This window comes from Typopeltis vanoorti, chromosome 8 (genome assembly GCF_054136105.1).
Source record: "Typopeltis vanoorti isolate ZY-2024b chromosome 8, IOZ_Tvanoo_1.0, whole genome shotgun sequence".
Taxonomy (NCBI): domain Eukaryota; kingdom Metazoa; phylum Arthropoda; class Arachnida; order Uropygi; family Thelyphonidae; genus Typopeltis; species Typopeltis vanoorti.
The window spans coordinates 32,587,746-32,606,084 of record NC_143556.1 but is presented as its reverse complement, the minus strand read 5'-3'; the positions used below and the strand labels follow the sequence as shown (position 1 = coordinate 32,606,084).

At 34.3% G+C, this 18,339-nt stretch overlaps 1 protein-coding gene across 5 annotated transcripts in view; it reads left to right on the top strand.

Moving 5' to 3' along the window:
* Window positions 1-18,339, top strand: part of LOC150103910 (uncharacterized) — a 589,709-nt gene that overhangs the window by 393,063 nt on the left and 178,307 nt on the right. For 3 of the 5 annotated variants that reach the window (XM_090397176.1, XM_090397175.1, XM_090397174.1), the window contains exon 15: window positions 2,660-3,435. In XM_090397176.1, coding sequence (XP_090253302.1) covers window positions 2,660-3,435 — 776 coding nt within the window. The remainder of the gene's footprint in view (window positions 1-2,659; window positions 3,436-18,339) is intronic. The other 2 variants (XM_090397178.1, XM_090397179.1) reach the window with 2 other exon arrangements.

The window sequence follows — 18,339 nt, the reverse complement described above, 5'->3', positions numbered from 1 at the left end:
AACTTTCCGCCGAAATTTTTATAGTTTACTATATTTGGCATGAAACTCTTTGATTCTGAATCTTTAAGTTTCTTATTTGGCTTTGAAATAATGTGGGATTTAGTATCCCCTTAATTTAAATAATCTCCTATGAGTCCAAGTATTCATTGTGGGAGGAGGGACACTACTCCTACAACTCCCTTTCTTCCTTACTTATTCTTCAACTACATGACCACTATCATTCAGACACAGACAGTCTAATAATAGACAATCTATTCTTAAATGAACAATAATAATTATACCTTTTTTTTTTACAATATATTTTCTTCAACACAAAAAACCGATAATTATAAATGGAAAAATTAAAATTGACCTAATTTAAATTAAATACTGCACTACATATATATATATTATTCTTTGCTCACTTATAATATAGTATAATCCTGAACTGATTTTCAGAGTTCACAATATGAATTAGCTAAGTGTAATTAAATGCATGAAAAATGTATGTATACTGATTCTTTTTAACACTGTTATTTAAAAAAATACAATTATCTTGAAAAGTCAGGTCAAAGACCGAATCATCTGACTGAGTGCATTGTGAAAAGCGAGTCTGGCTCCACCTCAGGTGCCACTTACTTTCTTGTTTTTGTCAATTTTATTGGCTTCCCTGTTAAATTATTATTCATGAATAATTTATATAAATTCACCATTCATTATGAATAATAAATGAAAGAAAACACCTACCTTAAAGGATAGCCTGCATTGATATAATTAAGTGTAACTTATATTGGGAATTAAAGAATATATTACTTTATTTTGTCAACATAACATTAAAAAAAAATTACTTACAACAATATTTATATAAAGACCAATACATTGAGTGAGTAAACTTTTTTTCTGACTAGTAGATTTAAGTTGTATTTTTGGAGTCGTGCATGCGCGTGCATATCCCCCCCCCCCCACCACACACACACACAGATATCAGAAATCACAGATAGTACTGAACAGTATATATATATTATGCTTTTCCTATACATGCATACATATTTATGATAGTTTAATTTATAAATTAGGCATAGTAAGAGATTAACGACAATAACTCGTAATAAAATAGAAAAATTACAACAACATACTGTAATAAAAGTTATCTGAATGTGAATGGAATCTTAGCAACCTCAGCATATGTTTTTTTATTATTATTTATTATTTTGTGAAGTCGAGAACTTTCATCTCTTTCACTTAAAAAAAAGAAGCACTTTACGCTCTTTAGCATATCCAAATTGCCAGCATCACTACTCTTGCACTTTGGAACCATTATTAAGTAAAATAAGGATTACTTGAACACAAGCACTGCAATACTGCGACAGTTGATCTGATAACTGAGTACTACTTACAAAGCTAAGGTAACTCGGGGATCCCGAGGAGTATTCTTGTAAGCTATCAGGTCAACTTAACAAAACTTTCATAGTTTCTACAAACATTCAGCTTTGAAATAATGTTGGGGATCTAATATCCACTTTGCCAATGTAATTATAAATTGTTTATTTTTGGAATTTTCCATTTAATATTTTCGGACCAGGATTGACCGTGAATAACTGAAACCATGGATAGCGAACCCACAGATAAGGGGGGGACCATGGTATATATACATGTGTGTGTATAAAATTGTAAACATAGAAAAAATATCCTTAGCCCATCCATGGTACAAAATGTACCATAGGTTTGCAAATAATGTTTCGTGGGTGGGAGCAACAGAAAAAAAAAAAAGTGTAGTTGACCATTTTTTCTCAACTCCTCTTTATGAATGCTTTAATGGTGCTGCATAGCACGTGACTTAATTTGATGAATTGTTCGTTTTACAAACTGTACATGGCCTTGGCTGCATCATCTTTCTTGTTCTCATTTGGAAGTATTCTTCATTAGAATACATACCTAATGAAAATAATAGATGCAAGAGGGAAAGAAAACGCAGGTAATATAACTTAGGTAATTATGTACAAATGTCACATGCATTGAAAAACGAATTTCACCAACAATAACTTTTCTTAGAAGCATGAAACTGCTATTAATGTCACATCACTGATATCTTACATAAACATTGAAAAGTGTCATCTCTGCAGTTTAGAAAAAGAAAAGCTGGCAATGTGAAATCTCTGTTAATATATATTTGTCATCATCCTCACCATCAGATTCCTGACATATACCCTCAGGTGTACAGGATCTTATGATAGTACTACATGAAAAGTTATATAATTACAAACTTCCTGTCAACAGTTTTCTCCAGATTAGCCTGTTATCTGGAGGACTAACCTACATCTTGGTCTTCTTCTTCTTCTTCTTCTTCTGTGTCTTTTTCCTGCCATCCTGCTAAAGAACACTTGTTTAGCTAATCTTTTCTCTCCCATTCTTTTTAAATAGCCATACCACCTGAGATTATCTCTGCTGACACATTTCTGAATGCCAATAATGTCACGTTCTTTCCTTTCCTTTCCTAATATCTTAATATTCTTATTAAGATATTAGGAAAGGAAAGGAAATATTTTTATTTATATTTTTTAAATTTATTAAGTTTATTATATTATGATATAATAAACTATTTTTATAGATTTACTTATTTTTATGAAAGTTTATATGCAAGAAAAAGGAATAAGTCCATGCTCTGTTTTTCTTAATTTAGGTCATATTTGGAGCCTTCAAAAAGAAATTTTCTATCACAGACAGAAGATACAAATGAAGAAAGATGCGAGACTGAAGGTAGGGAGTTAAAGTTGCTAACTACAGGTGAGGGCAAGGAGCAGTTAACTTATCTGGATCGTGCAAATCAGAGGCATCAGTGGTCATTTTCATTGAAGCATCAACCACTTTCAGAATGGGATGCCACAGATTCTGAAAATATTGATCAGCACAATGTTGTTGTATTAGAAGCCAGTAGTGATGATATTTTATTATATTTGAATAAAAAAGGTGTCCCTGAAAATGTCCTTCTTCATCATCGATGGGATGAAACTGCTTCAGGAAAATTATTTTCAAAAGATGAGCAAGAATGCCTTTCCAACAACTCAAGTAATCAGTTAATAACTTATGATGATGCACATTTTGTTATTAATAATAATGAACAGAGAAGTTATAATAATCCATTTTTAAGAACGATAGAAGTAGATAATGATAATACATTTAACTTTGCACAGAAACAGAGAAATGGTCTTCCAGTAAAAGTGAAAAAGTATTCTAATAGAATCTTATATACTTCACAGATTTCTTCAGATTCTGATATTTGGTCAGAACCTGATAGAAATGTTTCTTTACAAAGAATTGGAATGAATATACAAAGCAGTTATTTAAAGAAGACTCGAAATAACCATAAATGTGTGTCTAACCAAATTCATAATCCAAAATTCAGCTCAGGAGGTAATTCATTTCTGTTCAGAAAAAAGCTGCCTGGAATGCAGAGTGGTAAACAACTTATATATTGCACTACTTATCTGTTCTTTACTTTAATGTATGCATGTAAAGCTTCTACCTTCATGCTGCACTGCCAAACTGTTACTGCTTTTTGCTTTCAAAATTAGCCTTTCATTAGAATGTGCACTTTTTCACTCCTTGCACTTGTTACTGTAATAATGTTGTTTTTCAGCTTATAGTCTATTTGTAAATACTCCTGTTGTAATTATTAAAAAGTAATATTAGTAACTGAATTTTTAATTTGACATATACACTATTTTGCCGAAAGTGTCCAGACACTCCATATCTCTATGTTGCCTCACACATATGATGCTGATACACATATGCGATGCTATATATGTATAGGCACATGGGCATTAGCTGTGTAGATATTCTTTGTTGTCAGGATGAGTGGACAAAAGCAGTAGAGTTCATTTAAATATGGTATGATAGTCAGAGCCCACGAGTTTGGTCATTTGGTCTGAGAGAGATTTCTGCCACGTTGCATGTGCCCCCAGTCTACTGTCAGTGAGGTTATTGTGAAGTGGAAACATGATGGAATCACCAAACCCCTCTCCCCTGAACTGGGAGCCTCAAGAAACTGAACAAATCAGGACTGATGAACTGTCAAGAGTGTTGTTACAGTAAATCATCAGTCAGCCTTAGCAACTATCACAAATGACTTCCACATGAGCTCTGGAAACAGATGCCAGTGACAGAACTATTCACTGGAAGATGTTTGCCCTTGGGTTTCATGGTTGTGCTGCAGTTCACAAGCCCTTGATTACACCTGCCAATAGGCATCATCTGGAATGGTGCAAACAACACTGTCATTGGAGTGTGGATCCATGGAAGAGGGTCCTATGGATCATTGAATTGCAGTACATGATCTGGTACATCCAATGGATGTGTCTGGACACGGTGAACAAAACTTACAGGAATGCCTTGTATCGACCATGAAATTTGCAGGCATAATGGTCTTGGGTTTCCTAGTTTGGACTAGCCCCATGATATTTTGGACAATTCCATTCTTCCCATACTATGGCAACAGTTTGGCATAGGCCCTTTCCTGTATCAGCATGATAATGCACCTGCTCACAAAGCAAGGGCCCCAGCTCTGTGGTTTGAAGACATGCAGATGGAAGAACTAAACTGGCCAGACCAAAGCCCTGACCTCAACCCTATTGAACATCTCTGGGGTTAGCTGGAGCGAAGGTCACATGCCAGACCTGCTCATCCAGCTAACACTCATCAGCTGTTTGCCATACTACTGGAGAATAGATACAAATTCAGGCAACGGTTTACCAGAATTTAATGGAGAGCCTACCTTGAAGGGTAATGGCTGTAATAGCAGTGAAAGGAGATCCAATCTTGTAGTGACAAGAAATAGCAACAAAAAAAGCCCTGCAACATATTATGAATGTTCTTTAATGCTCATACTTAGGCTGTCGTAAAAACAAAAATTACTTTTGATCACAGTCACATAGGAGTGAGAAGGAAAGAATTAGAATATCTAGCACATAGCAATCTCTGTTGATCAGTTTCTTTGATGTTTCATTCAGAATACTTCTACTCATCAAAATATGTTAAAAAATACTAGCAATTTTTGGCTGTAAATTGTGGTAAAAAAATTCATTTAATTTTCATGTAAATACATTCAAAGTTTCAGCTTTGCAAAAGTACAACTAGATACACATAATTTCTTATGTGTAATGGGATGAAGGGTACTACAATAATTTATATCATAAGAATTTATATATTTTTAGATGCTTTCAGAAGTTTAAAAAAAAAAAACATGGCCATTGAAAAATACCATCATAGGCCTAAATTTTGGCTATGTTGTTATTGCCAATGATATTTTCTCTGTCTGGCCAGAGCCCAAATAAGCACTTAATAGTTTCATTGACTTCTTTTTTTGAATAGGTTAATCCTAAAGTACATTTACAATTTTACCTACTTCATCATCATCATCATCATCATCAAATTCCTGCCATGTACCCTCAAGGGGTGTACAGGATATGACAGTACTAAATGAAAAAATTACATCATTACTAACTTCCAATCTACAATTTTCCTCCAAATCACTCTGTTACTTGTCAAGACTCCAACATTATCAGATTTTATATTTCTATCGTCTAAGGCACTTTGTACCGTATCAATCCACCTATGTCTTGGTTTTCCTCTGGGTCGTTTTCCTGCCAACCTGGCAGAGAACACTTGTTTTGCTAATCTTTCCTCTCCCATTCTATTTAAGTGACCATACCACCTGAGATTAGCTCTGCTAACGCATTCCTTGATGCTGACAATGTCAAGTTCTTTCCTAATATCCTCATTTTTAATATGATATTGCATTGATGCCATCTGTTCACGCCTCTAATCTTTCTCAGGACTCTCATATCTGTGGTCTCTAGTCTTTGGTCAAGTGTTTTACTTCTGACCCAGCTCTCAGATCCATAAGTTAAAACTGGTTTGAACACTGTCTTGTATACAGCTAATTTAGTTTTCCGACTAATTTCTTTCTTATTCCATATGAATTTATTCAATTGACTTCCCACCATACCAGCTTTGCTGATTCTGTTGTCTATTTCTATATTTAATTTACCATCTTCAGTAAAAATCGTGCCTAAGTAGCTGAAATGTTTTACTTGTTCCACAGGTTCTCCATTCACAACACAGTTGACATTTTCAATGATTCTGCCTATTTTCATTGTCTTTGTCTTTTTATTGCTGACCTTCATACCATATCTATTACAACAGCTATTCAATTTAGTCATAGAATCTTGCAGACTTGTAGCAGATTTATTTAGAAGTATAACATCATCCACATAAAGCAAAGCACTGACATTAACATCTCCAATTTTGATATCAGGTTTAATACCACATTCCTTCATAATGTGATCCATATAGATAATGAATAACAGAGAGGATAATGTACATCCTTGTCTCACACCAGATTTAACATTAAACCATCTTCCTATACTTCCTTCAATTCTAACTGCTGACTTACAACTCAAATAAAGACTAAGTATTGCTTGATATAATGCCCCATTGACACCATATAACTGCAGCGTATTGAATAGCTTCTCTCTTGGCACCTTGTCATATGCCTTTTCCAAATCGACAAAACTTAAATACAGATCTTTGTTATATTCCCATGCTTTCTCGACTATTTGTCGTAAAGTGAAGATCTGATCCTGACAGCGTCTATTTGGCCTGAATCCAGCTTGTTCTTCACCAAGCTTTTCTTCCACAATTCTTCTCAACCGTTTCTCAAGTATACTTGCATAGATCTTGCCACCAACACTCAGTAGGGAAATACCTCTGTAATTCTCACATTCAGTTTTATTTCCCTTTTTATACATGGGTACTATGAGAGCTCTACTCCAGTCATCGGGAATTCGTCCCTCTGTCCAGGCTTTCTGAACTATGCAGTGCAGCCACTGCAAGACTCTTATACCACCATACTTCATCATTTCTGGTCGAATATCATCTACTCCTGCTACCTTTCCACATTTCAAGCCTTTGATGGCTTTTTCTACTTCAAGTATGGATATGTATTCCTGACTGCATGCCTGGTCAGTGTTTTTTATCACTGTGCTGTCATCACTGCTTGTTTCATTTAGCAGTTTTTCAAAGTAATTACTCCATACTTCAAAGATATCTTTTTCTCCTGTTTTCATGTCACCTGTATCATCTCTAATTCCTTTTACAGCACTCTTTCCTCCATTCCTAAGCTTCTTCAACAACCTCCAGAATATTTTGCCACCTTCTTGATATTTATTTTCTATATTCTTGCCAAAGTCCTCCCATGACTTTTGTTTATCTAGTTTTACACACTGTTTAGCTTTCTTACATTTGTCTCTGTATTCTGTAAGAGTAAAAGCTGACTTATTTGCCAGGAACTTTTGATATGCTTTCTTCTTTTCCATCACTGCCTCTTTAACTTCCTGTGTCCACTAGGGTGTTCTGATTTTTTTATCCTTGCACACAACTTCACCACATGTCTCTCTGGTAGAATCAATCAATGTTTTCTTCAGAGTTTGCCACTTGAATCTCCAAGGTTTGATTCCTGTTCTCAAACTCCTTCATTTTCTTTTCAATAATCTTTCTGTATTTTAGTCTACAGTTCACATCTGAGAGCTGCTCAACTTTTATTCGCTTTAAAACTTTCTTACATGCTATTCTTTTCAATATGAAATTCAATTTTATCCTGCTCAAGACTAAATAGTGATCACTTCCAATTTCAAATCCTCTGTAGACTCTGGTGTCCTGCACCAGGGAGAAAACATCACTATTAACAATAACATAGTCAATGAGACTTTTCTTATTCCTAGCGTCTTCTCTCCATGTGAATTTGTGCACATTTTTATGTTGGAACATGGCGTTAGTAATAACCAGTCCATGTCCTGAGCAGAAATCCAACAGATATTTGCCATTATTATTAGCTTTGCTCTTTTCTCCAAATTTTCCCAAAATATTTTTGTATGTCTCACAATCATTTCCTACTCTACTATTTAGATCCCCAACAAGGACCAACTTTTCCTTTTTCATTGTGTCAGTTGCTTTTTCTAAACCCTCAAAAAATTCCTCCACTTCTATCTTAGTAGAACCTTCTGTGGGACCATAGGCACAAATAAGTCTCATTGTCCAGTTCCCCATTCTCATATTTGCCCACATTACTCTACTTGAGACTGACTCCCATTCAAGAAGATTAGCCTCGTATTTTGTGTTGAATACTATGGCTACTCCTTCTTTTCCTTGATTGTCATTGCCTGAATATAACATTTTGTATTTATTGCTCAGAAAGATCTCACCAGTTTTGGTCCTTTTTGTTTCAGTCACCCCTATTATGTCGATATGGTAGTTATCTAATTCCTCAGCTAGCTCCATTTCTTTGCCATTCAGGCTTCTTACGTTGATAGTACCGATCTTTAACTCTGGTGATGTTGAGTTGGGGTTTGTTTTCAGATTTGTTCCAGTTGCTGACTTTTCGCTGTTCGCCTTGGTTCCCTGGTGAAAACAACGGGCGCCTTGTTTAACCGGGCGACGCCCCAGCCGGCATGAAATTTTGTCATGTTGTACCATCATTTTTTATTTTGGTTTAATCAATAAGAATACAATTTGGTCGGCTAAATCCCAAATTGCCAGCCCATCCTCGTTCGTTCAGTATCAAAGTAGATACCCAACAGGGTGCACCACGAGAAGGTGAGGATTGGACATTAGGTCAGAAGCCCTGGTCGGTTTACCTACTTTTACTACTGAAATTGAAGAAAACAGAGCCTTTCTTACTTTCTTTGATGTGCTCATTTCAGTCACCAAACAAAACAGATTTAAAAAAAAAAGTTAACACCAGTAGATATTTACATTCTACTTCTCACCTTTACTCTCCCTAGAAATGGATTATCATAAAAGCTCTTAAAGGCAGCATGTGCATCATATCTAGTGACTATAGTAAAAAAAAAGAATTCTATTTAAGAGACATTTGTAATGGCTACAACTTGAAAACTATTAACCCTTTGACATATAAATTATTTTAAAATTGGAACAGATTAAACTACTGAATGATATAATCACGTAATCACAAGAAAGATATTTATTTAACCAAATATTTTGGTCTGGAAATAGCAGACCATCTTCAGTGGTATTACAAAAACAGTTTAAAAAATAGAAGCTAGAATACTAACAATAGATCATTAAAATTAGAACACGCTGCGTGATGTTATATCACTAAGTATGAAACGAAATATTTTGAAGTAGAAACATGATTGAATTTGCTATTTAAAAAAAAAAAAAAATTAATGAGTAATCTTGATTAGACTTTCCCAGATTTTTTATATAGATATACAGTCATTATGATTCAGGTTGGAGCGATGGAGCAAGGCATCCATGCTTTCCTTGAACAAACTTTCAAACCTATAACGGGATCTATGTAAGAGGCGAGTCCTGGACCAAAGGATGCTGTGGTCAGTTTCAATCCCGTGTTGAGCCAATCCAGACTTTTCAGGTTTGTTGTTTCAGGTTTGTGAAGAATGGATGATTGATGTTCTTGGATTCTTTTTTCAAGAGAACATCCAGTCTGTCCAAAATAAGAGAGATCACAGTTGCACGGAATTTGATAAACTCCAGGAAGAGATAAAGTTGAGTGTTTGTCTTTAGGAGAAGGAAAATGAGAAGACAGTTTGTTAATAGGTGAATATGTAGTTGTTAAATCATATTTCTTTAAAATTCTTGCGATAAGTTCTGTAATACCAGAGATATAAGGAATAGGCACCCGACATATTGAAACTTTGTTGTTTTGTGATTATAAGAATTGAGAAGACATTGAGTACTTTTTTCAGAAAAGCCATTGAGTTTCATGTGTTGTTGGATAGTAGAAAGTTCTTTCTGTAGATAATCAAAAGTAGAACAATTAGTTTTGGCTTTTCTGATGAGGCATTTTATAATTCCTGTTTTTTGACATGGATTGATGGGCTGATTCTTTAAGAATATAACGACCTGTGAATGTTGGTTTCCTGTATACTGTAGTTGTAAGAATATTTGAAGGTGATCGGATGAGGAGAATGTCTAAAAAAGATAACTGGTTGTTTTCTTGTAATTCCATAGTAAACTTTATGCGATGATGCAAGGAATTAATACTGTTTAAAAAGGAAGGTAAAGCATTTTTGCTGTGAGGCCAAATAGTAAAGATGTCATCTATATATCTTACCCAACAAGATGGTTGAGGGAAAATAGATGCAAAGAGGACTTTTTCTAAATGTTCTAAATAAAAGTTGGCTAAAGCCGGAGAAAGAGGACTTCCCATGGCCGTTCCTTCTACTTGGCTATAAAATTTGTTTTGACATATGAAATATCCAGAATGTATTACGAAATCGAATAGTTTTATAATATCTTGAGGAAAGATGTCAGCAAGTAATTTTAAAGTTTCCTTGAGAGGTACATTAGTATATAAAGATTCTATATCAAAGCTAACCATAAGATCTGTAGGTTGTAATGAGACATTTTTTAATTTTTCTAAGAAATCTGAGTAGTTTTTCAAAAAAGAATTAGAGTTGCCCATGTAAGATTTCAATAATTTAGCTAGATATTTGGCTATACGGTAAGTAGGAGAATCAATACAATCTACTATTGGACGAAGAGGATAGTCAATCTTATGGATTTTTGGAAGGCCATAAAATCTAGGAGGTCTTGCAAAATGAGTTTTAAGTCTTTCGATTGTGTCTTTATCTAAACTGATGACTTCATCTAAGAGAGAATTTAATTTCTTTAGTTGTCTGTTGGTTGGATTATAATCAATTTCTTGATATGTGGAGCGATCTCGAAGCAAACGTGAAAGTTTTCTTCTGTAATTTGCTGAGTCTATAACTACTGTTGCTTTTCCCTTGTCAGCTTTAGTGATAATGAGGTGATTATTTTTTCTCACGGACTGTAAAGATTTCATTTCAGAAGGAGATATGTTGGAAGGAGGAAGTTTAGCCTTAGGTAAGAGATGAAGCGACTTCTAGGCGAAGAGCATTAGCTTTATCACTGGTTAGATGATTGAGATTCCTTTCAATGTTAACTAGGAAATCTTGATATGGTATCTTATTTGGAACAATAGAAAAATCATGTCCTTTTGACAGGATGAGGGTTTCGCTTTTAGTCAAATAATTGGAAAACAAGCGAGTAGTTGGTCTTGCCTATCAACACCACTCATTCCAAAATTATATTCAAGAACACATTTAGGTTTTATTACTTTTTCTTCATCACCCCTCTTACTTCTTACTTTTCCTATATCTACCATTTCTTCTTTTGAATGCTTTGTGCTTATCATGTAAACATCCTTCTTATCGCGCCAACATAATGACAAAATTCCTCGACAAGATAAAGTTTTTGATTCGCCTTTTTTATTTTATATGTTGTCAATTTCTTAGGCATATTGTTGCGATTTTTTCTAACTGTCCCCACAATGTTTGTACTATTTTTTCTTAAGAAATAAAATAATTCTGGTGATGAATACCAATTATCTAAGAATAATGTATATCCTTTTCCTAAAATAGATTCTGCCAACTCCATGATGACATTTTGAGATGTAGGTGTATCGCTTCCTGGAATTTTATCCTTTCCTGTATAAATTTTGAACTTTGAACAATATCCAGAGTCTGATTCACATAGCTTGTAAAATTTTATCCCAAATCGTGCTCATTTGCTATCAATGAAATGTACAAAATTTAGTCGACCTCTATATTTCATAAGGGATTCGTCAATTACTACATTTTTATCTGGTGTATATAATTGCTGATACTTATTATTCAGGTAGTCAACTATATTTTGCACTTTGCATATTTTGTCATCTTTCTTTATTGTTTCATTATCCACGAAATGGAGAAAATGAGATATAGCCAAGAAGCATTTACGAGGCATAATTTTTGAATATATATATGGGTGTCTCGACCACAACCCTCTTTGGCCAATACATGTCTATATTAGATTTTTTTACCTGTGACATAATTATACATAATGCAAAATATGCCTGCAATTCGTCATTTGTTATACCATTTGGATACCATTCTTCAATCTTTTTAGTAATTTCCTTGTTTATTGCTTGAGCCGCATATCTATTGGTTTCTGTAACTATCATGTCAAAGAAATCATCACAAAGTATTTGTTTCAAAACAGAAAGAGGTATCGGATTTGCACCAAATCTTAGCAAAGCAATTGCATTGATGCCAGGAATTTCCGTAAATGATTTTATAATAGGGATATTTTCCTTTTTTTGCCAATTCCATTCATTTTCTGTTACATCAGAATCATCACTACTAGACGATATCGGTCTCAAATGTTTACGAACATTGCCTCAAACCGAACTTCCACTGCTATTGTCACTTGACAAGTCAAAAATGCCAACACTTTGATGATATAAATTTGTCTCGCTGTTTTTATCTAAACTGTCCTCTCTGCTTTCAATTTCACTTTTGGCTAATATATTATAAATATTTGCAGACATATTAGGGATGATAATAAATTGCAACACAAACTAGCCTAGTGAATAGAGTTTATATGCATATATATTCACTGCCTAGCACCCTAAATTTGTTTGAAATTGACATGAACTTTGTAACGTCTGCAATACATCAAAATCAATTTTGGTGCAATAAATAAAATACGTGTCACAGATGTCTTTGTTAACTCTAAATTCATTTGAAATTGACGCGTACTTCGTAACGTCTGCGATACATCAAAATCAAATAGCAAATAGTTAGCATATTAAAACAGAAAGAACTAAAAGATTCCCTTCATACCTATGGAAAAAAATCGCCACGATGAGCTTTGCCAACCACCTTTGCCTTTCAAGAAACCAGATTTTATAAAGTTTTCTATACATGCAGCATCTGTTACAAACAGGATGTTCAAACAAAAAACAGGGGAGGAGAAAGCACATATATTAGACCTGACTTATTCTACTAAGGAAATGCACCAGATAATTTTCCAACCAAAAATAGAAAAAGAAAATGCCATATATTGAATTTAATAGCTATGTTCACAAATTTTGGATCCTCTCAAGTGATGCCACAGTATAATAAAAATCAAGGCCTTCTTGTAAACTAACTATAGCCAGCATAAATAATCATCATCATCAAATTCCTGCCATGTACTCTCAAGGAGTGTACAGGATATGATATTACTACGTGAAAAATTTACATCATTACTTACTATCTACAGTTTTCCTCCAAATGAGTCTGTTACTTGTCAAGACGCCAACATTATCAGATCTTATATTTCTGTCTTCTAAGGCACTTTTTACTTATCAATTCACCTATATCTTGGTCTTCCTCTGGATCTTTTATCTGCCAACCTGACAGAGAACACTTGTTTTGCTAAACTTTCCTCACCCATTCTGTTTAAGTGACCATACTCTTGAGATTAGCTCTGCTAGTGCATTCCTGGATGCTAACAATGTCCAGTTTTTCCCTAATATCCTCGTTTTTAACATGCTACTATCATCGATGCCATCTCAGGACTTTCTCAAGTGTTTACTTCTGACCCAGCTCTCAGATCCATAAGTTACAATTAGTTTGAAAACTGTCTTGTATACAACTAATTTAGTGTTTTGACTAATTTCTCTCTTATTTCATATAAATATATTGAATTGACTTCCTACCATTCCAGCTTTCTCGATTCTGTTGTCTATTTCCATATTTAATATACCGACTTAACTAAAAATCATGATTAAGTAGCTTAAATGTCTCACTTGTTCTATAGGTTCTTCATTCACAATGCAGTTGATATTTTCAATGATTCTGCCTGTTTTCATTGTCTTTGTCTTGTTATTGCTGACCTGCATACCATATCTATTACAACGGTTATTCAATTTAGTCAGGGAATCTTGCAGACTTCTAGCGGATTATTTAGAAGTATAACATTGTCCACATAAAGCAAAGAGCTGAGATTAACATCTGCAATTTTGATATCAGATTTAATATCACTTTCTTTCATATTGCAATCCATATAATAATGAATAACAGAGCTGATGTACATCGTTGTTTGATACCAGATTTAACATTAAACCATCTTCCTGTACTTCCTTCAATTTTAACTGCTGACTTACAAATAAAGATTAAGTATTGCTTGATATAATGCCCCATTGGCAGCATTATGACTGTATCATTTTAAAAAGTATTGAAAATGCTACAGTCCTATGGTGTTAATGGGGCATTATATGAAGTAATACTTAGTCTTTATTTGAGTTGTAAGTCAGCAGTTAGAATTGAAGGAAGTACAGGAACATGGTTTAATGTTAAATCTGGTATCAAAGAAGGATGTACATTCCCTCTGTTATTCATTATCTATATGGATTGCACTATATGGTTTTCAATAGCTTTTCTCTTGGCACCTTGTCATATGCCTTTTCCAGATCTACAAAACTTAAATACAGATCTTTGCTGTATTCCCATGCTTTCTCAACTCTTTGTCTTAAAGTGAAAATCTGATCCTGACAGCTTCTATTTGGCCTGAATCCAGCTTGTTCTTCACCGAGCTTTTCTTCCACAATCCTTCTCAACCATTTTTCAAGTATACTTGTGTAAATCTTACCAGGAACACTGTAGAGAAATACCTCTGTAATTCTCACATTCAGTTTTATTGCCCTTTTTATATATGGGTACTATGAGAGCTCTAATCTAATCATCTGGAATTCGTCCCTCTGTCCCGGCCTTCTGGACTATGCAGTGCAGCCACTGTAAGACTTTTACACCTCCACATTTCTGGTCAAATATCATCTACTTCGGCTGCCTTTCCACATTTCAGGCTTTTCATAGCTTTTTTCTACTTCAAGTATGGATATGTATTCATGATTGCATGCCTGTCAATTGTTTTTTTTTACCACTGTGCTGTCACAGATTGTTTCATTTAGCCATTTTTTGCAGTAATTACACCATGCTTTAAGGATATCTTTTTCTCCAGTTTTCTCCATTAAGGATATCTTTTTCTACAGAGACAAATGTAAGAAAGCTGAACACTGTGTATAACTGGCTAAACAAAAGTCATGGGAGGACTTTGGCAAGAACATAGAAAATAAATATCAAGAAGGTGGTAAGATATTCTGGTGGTTGTTGAAGAAGCTTAGAAATGGAGGAAAGAGTGCTGTAAAAAGAGTTAGAGATGATAAAGGTGACATGAAAATTGGAGAAAAATATATCCTTGAAGTATGGAGTAATTACTTCGAAAAATTGCTAAATGGAAAAAACAGTGATAGCACAGTGGTAAAAAACACTCAACAAGCATATAGTCAGGAATACATATCCGTACTTGAAGTAGAAAAAGCCATCAAAAGCCTGAAATGTGGAAAGGCAGCAGGATTAGATGATATTCAACCAGAAATGCTGAAGTATGGTGGTATAAAAGTCTTACAGTGGCTGCACTGCATAGTTCAGAAGGCCTGGACAGAGGGACGAATTCCTGATCATTGGAGTAGAGCTCTAATAGTACCCATATATAAAAAGGGAAATAAAACTGAATGTGAGAATTACAGAGGTATTTCGTTACTGATTGCCAGTATACTTGAGGAACAGTTGAGAAGAATTGCGGAAGAAAAGCTTGGTGAAGAACAAGCTGGATTCAGGCCAAATAAAGGCTGTCAGGATCAGATCTTCACATTATGACAATTAGTCGAAAAAGCATGGGAATATAACAAAGATCTGTATTTAAATTTTGTCGATCTGAAAAAGGAATATGACAAGGTGCCAAGAGAGAAGCTATTCAATACACTGCAGTTAATGGTGTCAATGGGGCATTATATCAAGCAATACTTAGCCTTTATTTGAGTCAGCAGTTAGAATTGAAGGAAGTACAGGAAGATGGTTTAATGTTAAATCTGGTGTGAGACAAGAATGTACACTATCCCCTCTGTTATTCATTATCTATATGGATCGCATTATGAAGGAAAGTGGTATTAAACATAATATGAGAATTAGAGATGTTCATGTCAGCTCTTTGCTCTATGCGGACGATGTTATACTTCTAAATAAATCCGCTACAAGTTTGCAAGATTCCCTGACTAAATTGAATAACTGTTGTGATAGATATGGTATGACGGTCAGCAATAAAATTTCAAAGACAATGAAAATAGCTAGAATCATTGAAAATATCAACTGTGTTTTGAATGGGGAACCTGTGGAACAAGTAAAACATTTCAGCTACTTAGACACGATTTTTAGTGAAGATGGTAAATTAAATTTGGAAATAGACAACAGAATCAACAAAGTTGGCATGGTAGGAAGTCAATTGAATAAATTCATATAGAATAAGAGAGAAATTAGTTGGAACACTAAATTAGCTGTTTACAAGACAGTGTTTAAACAGTTTTAACTTATGGATCTGAGAGCTGGGTCAGAAGTAAAACACTTGACCAGAGACTAGAATATTTGAAAGAGTAGAGAATATGGCATTCTCTGGGAGTAAATGCAAGGTAATTTGAATCCTCGCAGTTTTATAGTTGGATCTATGATCAGGTACTTGTTTATAGTTTATTCCAGAGTCGTCTTCATCATTTAAGGGCCATCATTTGGAAATTCCACAAGCCATATTGGAGATCTAGAAACCAGGTAGTACACTGGAGGTGAAGAGATATCTTAATCAATTGGAAGATACATGTTATTTCTGATTTTCTTTATTTCTTTGATGATAGCTTCTTCCCTTCTGAAACATGGAAGAGTGACATGAGAGAGGGGTAGATCGTAAGTACCAGAAATTGTTTTCATTGTTATCATAAGTTGTGTCTCCACAAGAGTCATGAGGACTTCAAGTTGTGCCCGTCAGTTTGTTTATGATGTTCCTGGCAGATATCTTTAACTTAGTTATTTCCAAATGATTTGAGTAAGCTAGACTATGTTCCAGTGTGACACCAAAATTAACAAGGGTTACTTTCATAGATTAGAGTCCTGTTGCAGAAGTTTATTTTTAGTTTTCTGTGAGCCTCATGGTTATTTAAGTGGAAAGCAGAAACAACAGTTTTGTTAGGATTAGGAGATGGTCACCAGCTTTTAAAGTAATTTTGTAGTTCAAATGTTTGCTCATTTTTTCCTGAATGCCTTGGAAGACAAGCTTGTTTAGCTTCTTGAGTTTATAAAGGCTTTTTTTTTTTTTGAACAATCAAATCAATTTTTGAACACAAAAATTGAACAATCACTTACAAAATACAATCTGTAGTAGTGTACAGTTGAAGTGTTAGACTGTTTTATGTTATGATATGATTATTCTGACTCCTTTTGTTTGATCCTCTGAGGTACCAGAACGTCCATTTTCTTAAATTCTTACTGCTAACCTTATTCTGTGTCATGCACCATAGGATCTTATAAACCCGTGGAAAAAATGTCCAGGTCTCTCACCTGATTTAGTTGTGTTTGCATAGGAATAAAGATCACCTGTAAGTTTTATAAAGAGATAGTATCATTTTAATTTTATGTTGGAAGGGATTATATTTGCTGTCATAAGTTTTGTATATGTAAATCCTACTTATATTCATTAGGTAGTAAAATATATTTTCCATTTTCTGTGATTTGAAGTTTGTGTTTTAAAGTTTGTTCCACTGAATGGAAAACTCGAACTTGAGACTGATTTTATCCCATTGTAAAATTATCTTCGCAGTTAAATATGCTGACAAATTTTTTGTGTTACATACATGCTTTGCACTCAAAGAAATGTGCCTAAGATGTTGAACTACTGTCAAAAACTATCAATTTCAACATTTAGTTATGTGGAAATTGATAGTTTTTGGATTCTTGGATGTGAAGAGAAGGAATAATTTTGATTGCATTTAGGGATATTTATAATTAATTTTTGTATCAATGTAACATGTTTTAATTTTTATTTTTAATAAAAATTTTTAAAGGTTAATTTCTTGTTCAACAAAGTGATCAACTGGGATAAAGATGCCATCAAGAAATTGAAGGTCCATTTTGGAAGCACCCCACATTTCTATGGCTTACCAAATATTCATAAGGAGCTCCACTCAACCCTTAGTTGACTTCATAGAAGCTCCCACTTAATTGCCTTGCCAAATTCCTAGTTCATCTTTTAATCTCTCTCTCTCATACAGGCCACATGCAAGTTTGTCTGTAAAGTTGATTGGGATTTCTGACCAGAGTAAAAAAAAAAAAAAAAAAAAACTAACCCTACAAACATCATGGTCAGTTTTTACATCCAGTCCTTATTTACCAGTGCATCCATGTTTCTCTGGCTGACACTCTCCAACTGTTATCAAAGGAGTTCCCTTCAGACATAGTTGAACTTTGACTTTGTCATGCACTCAGGCTATTTCATCTGTAGAAACCTCTACAAACAGATGAAAAGAACTACTATGGGAATCCTGTTGTCAATTGCACTTGCCAGTTTCTTCTTAGAGCATCTTGAAGACTTCCTATTCTTTTCAATATAACTTCA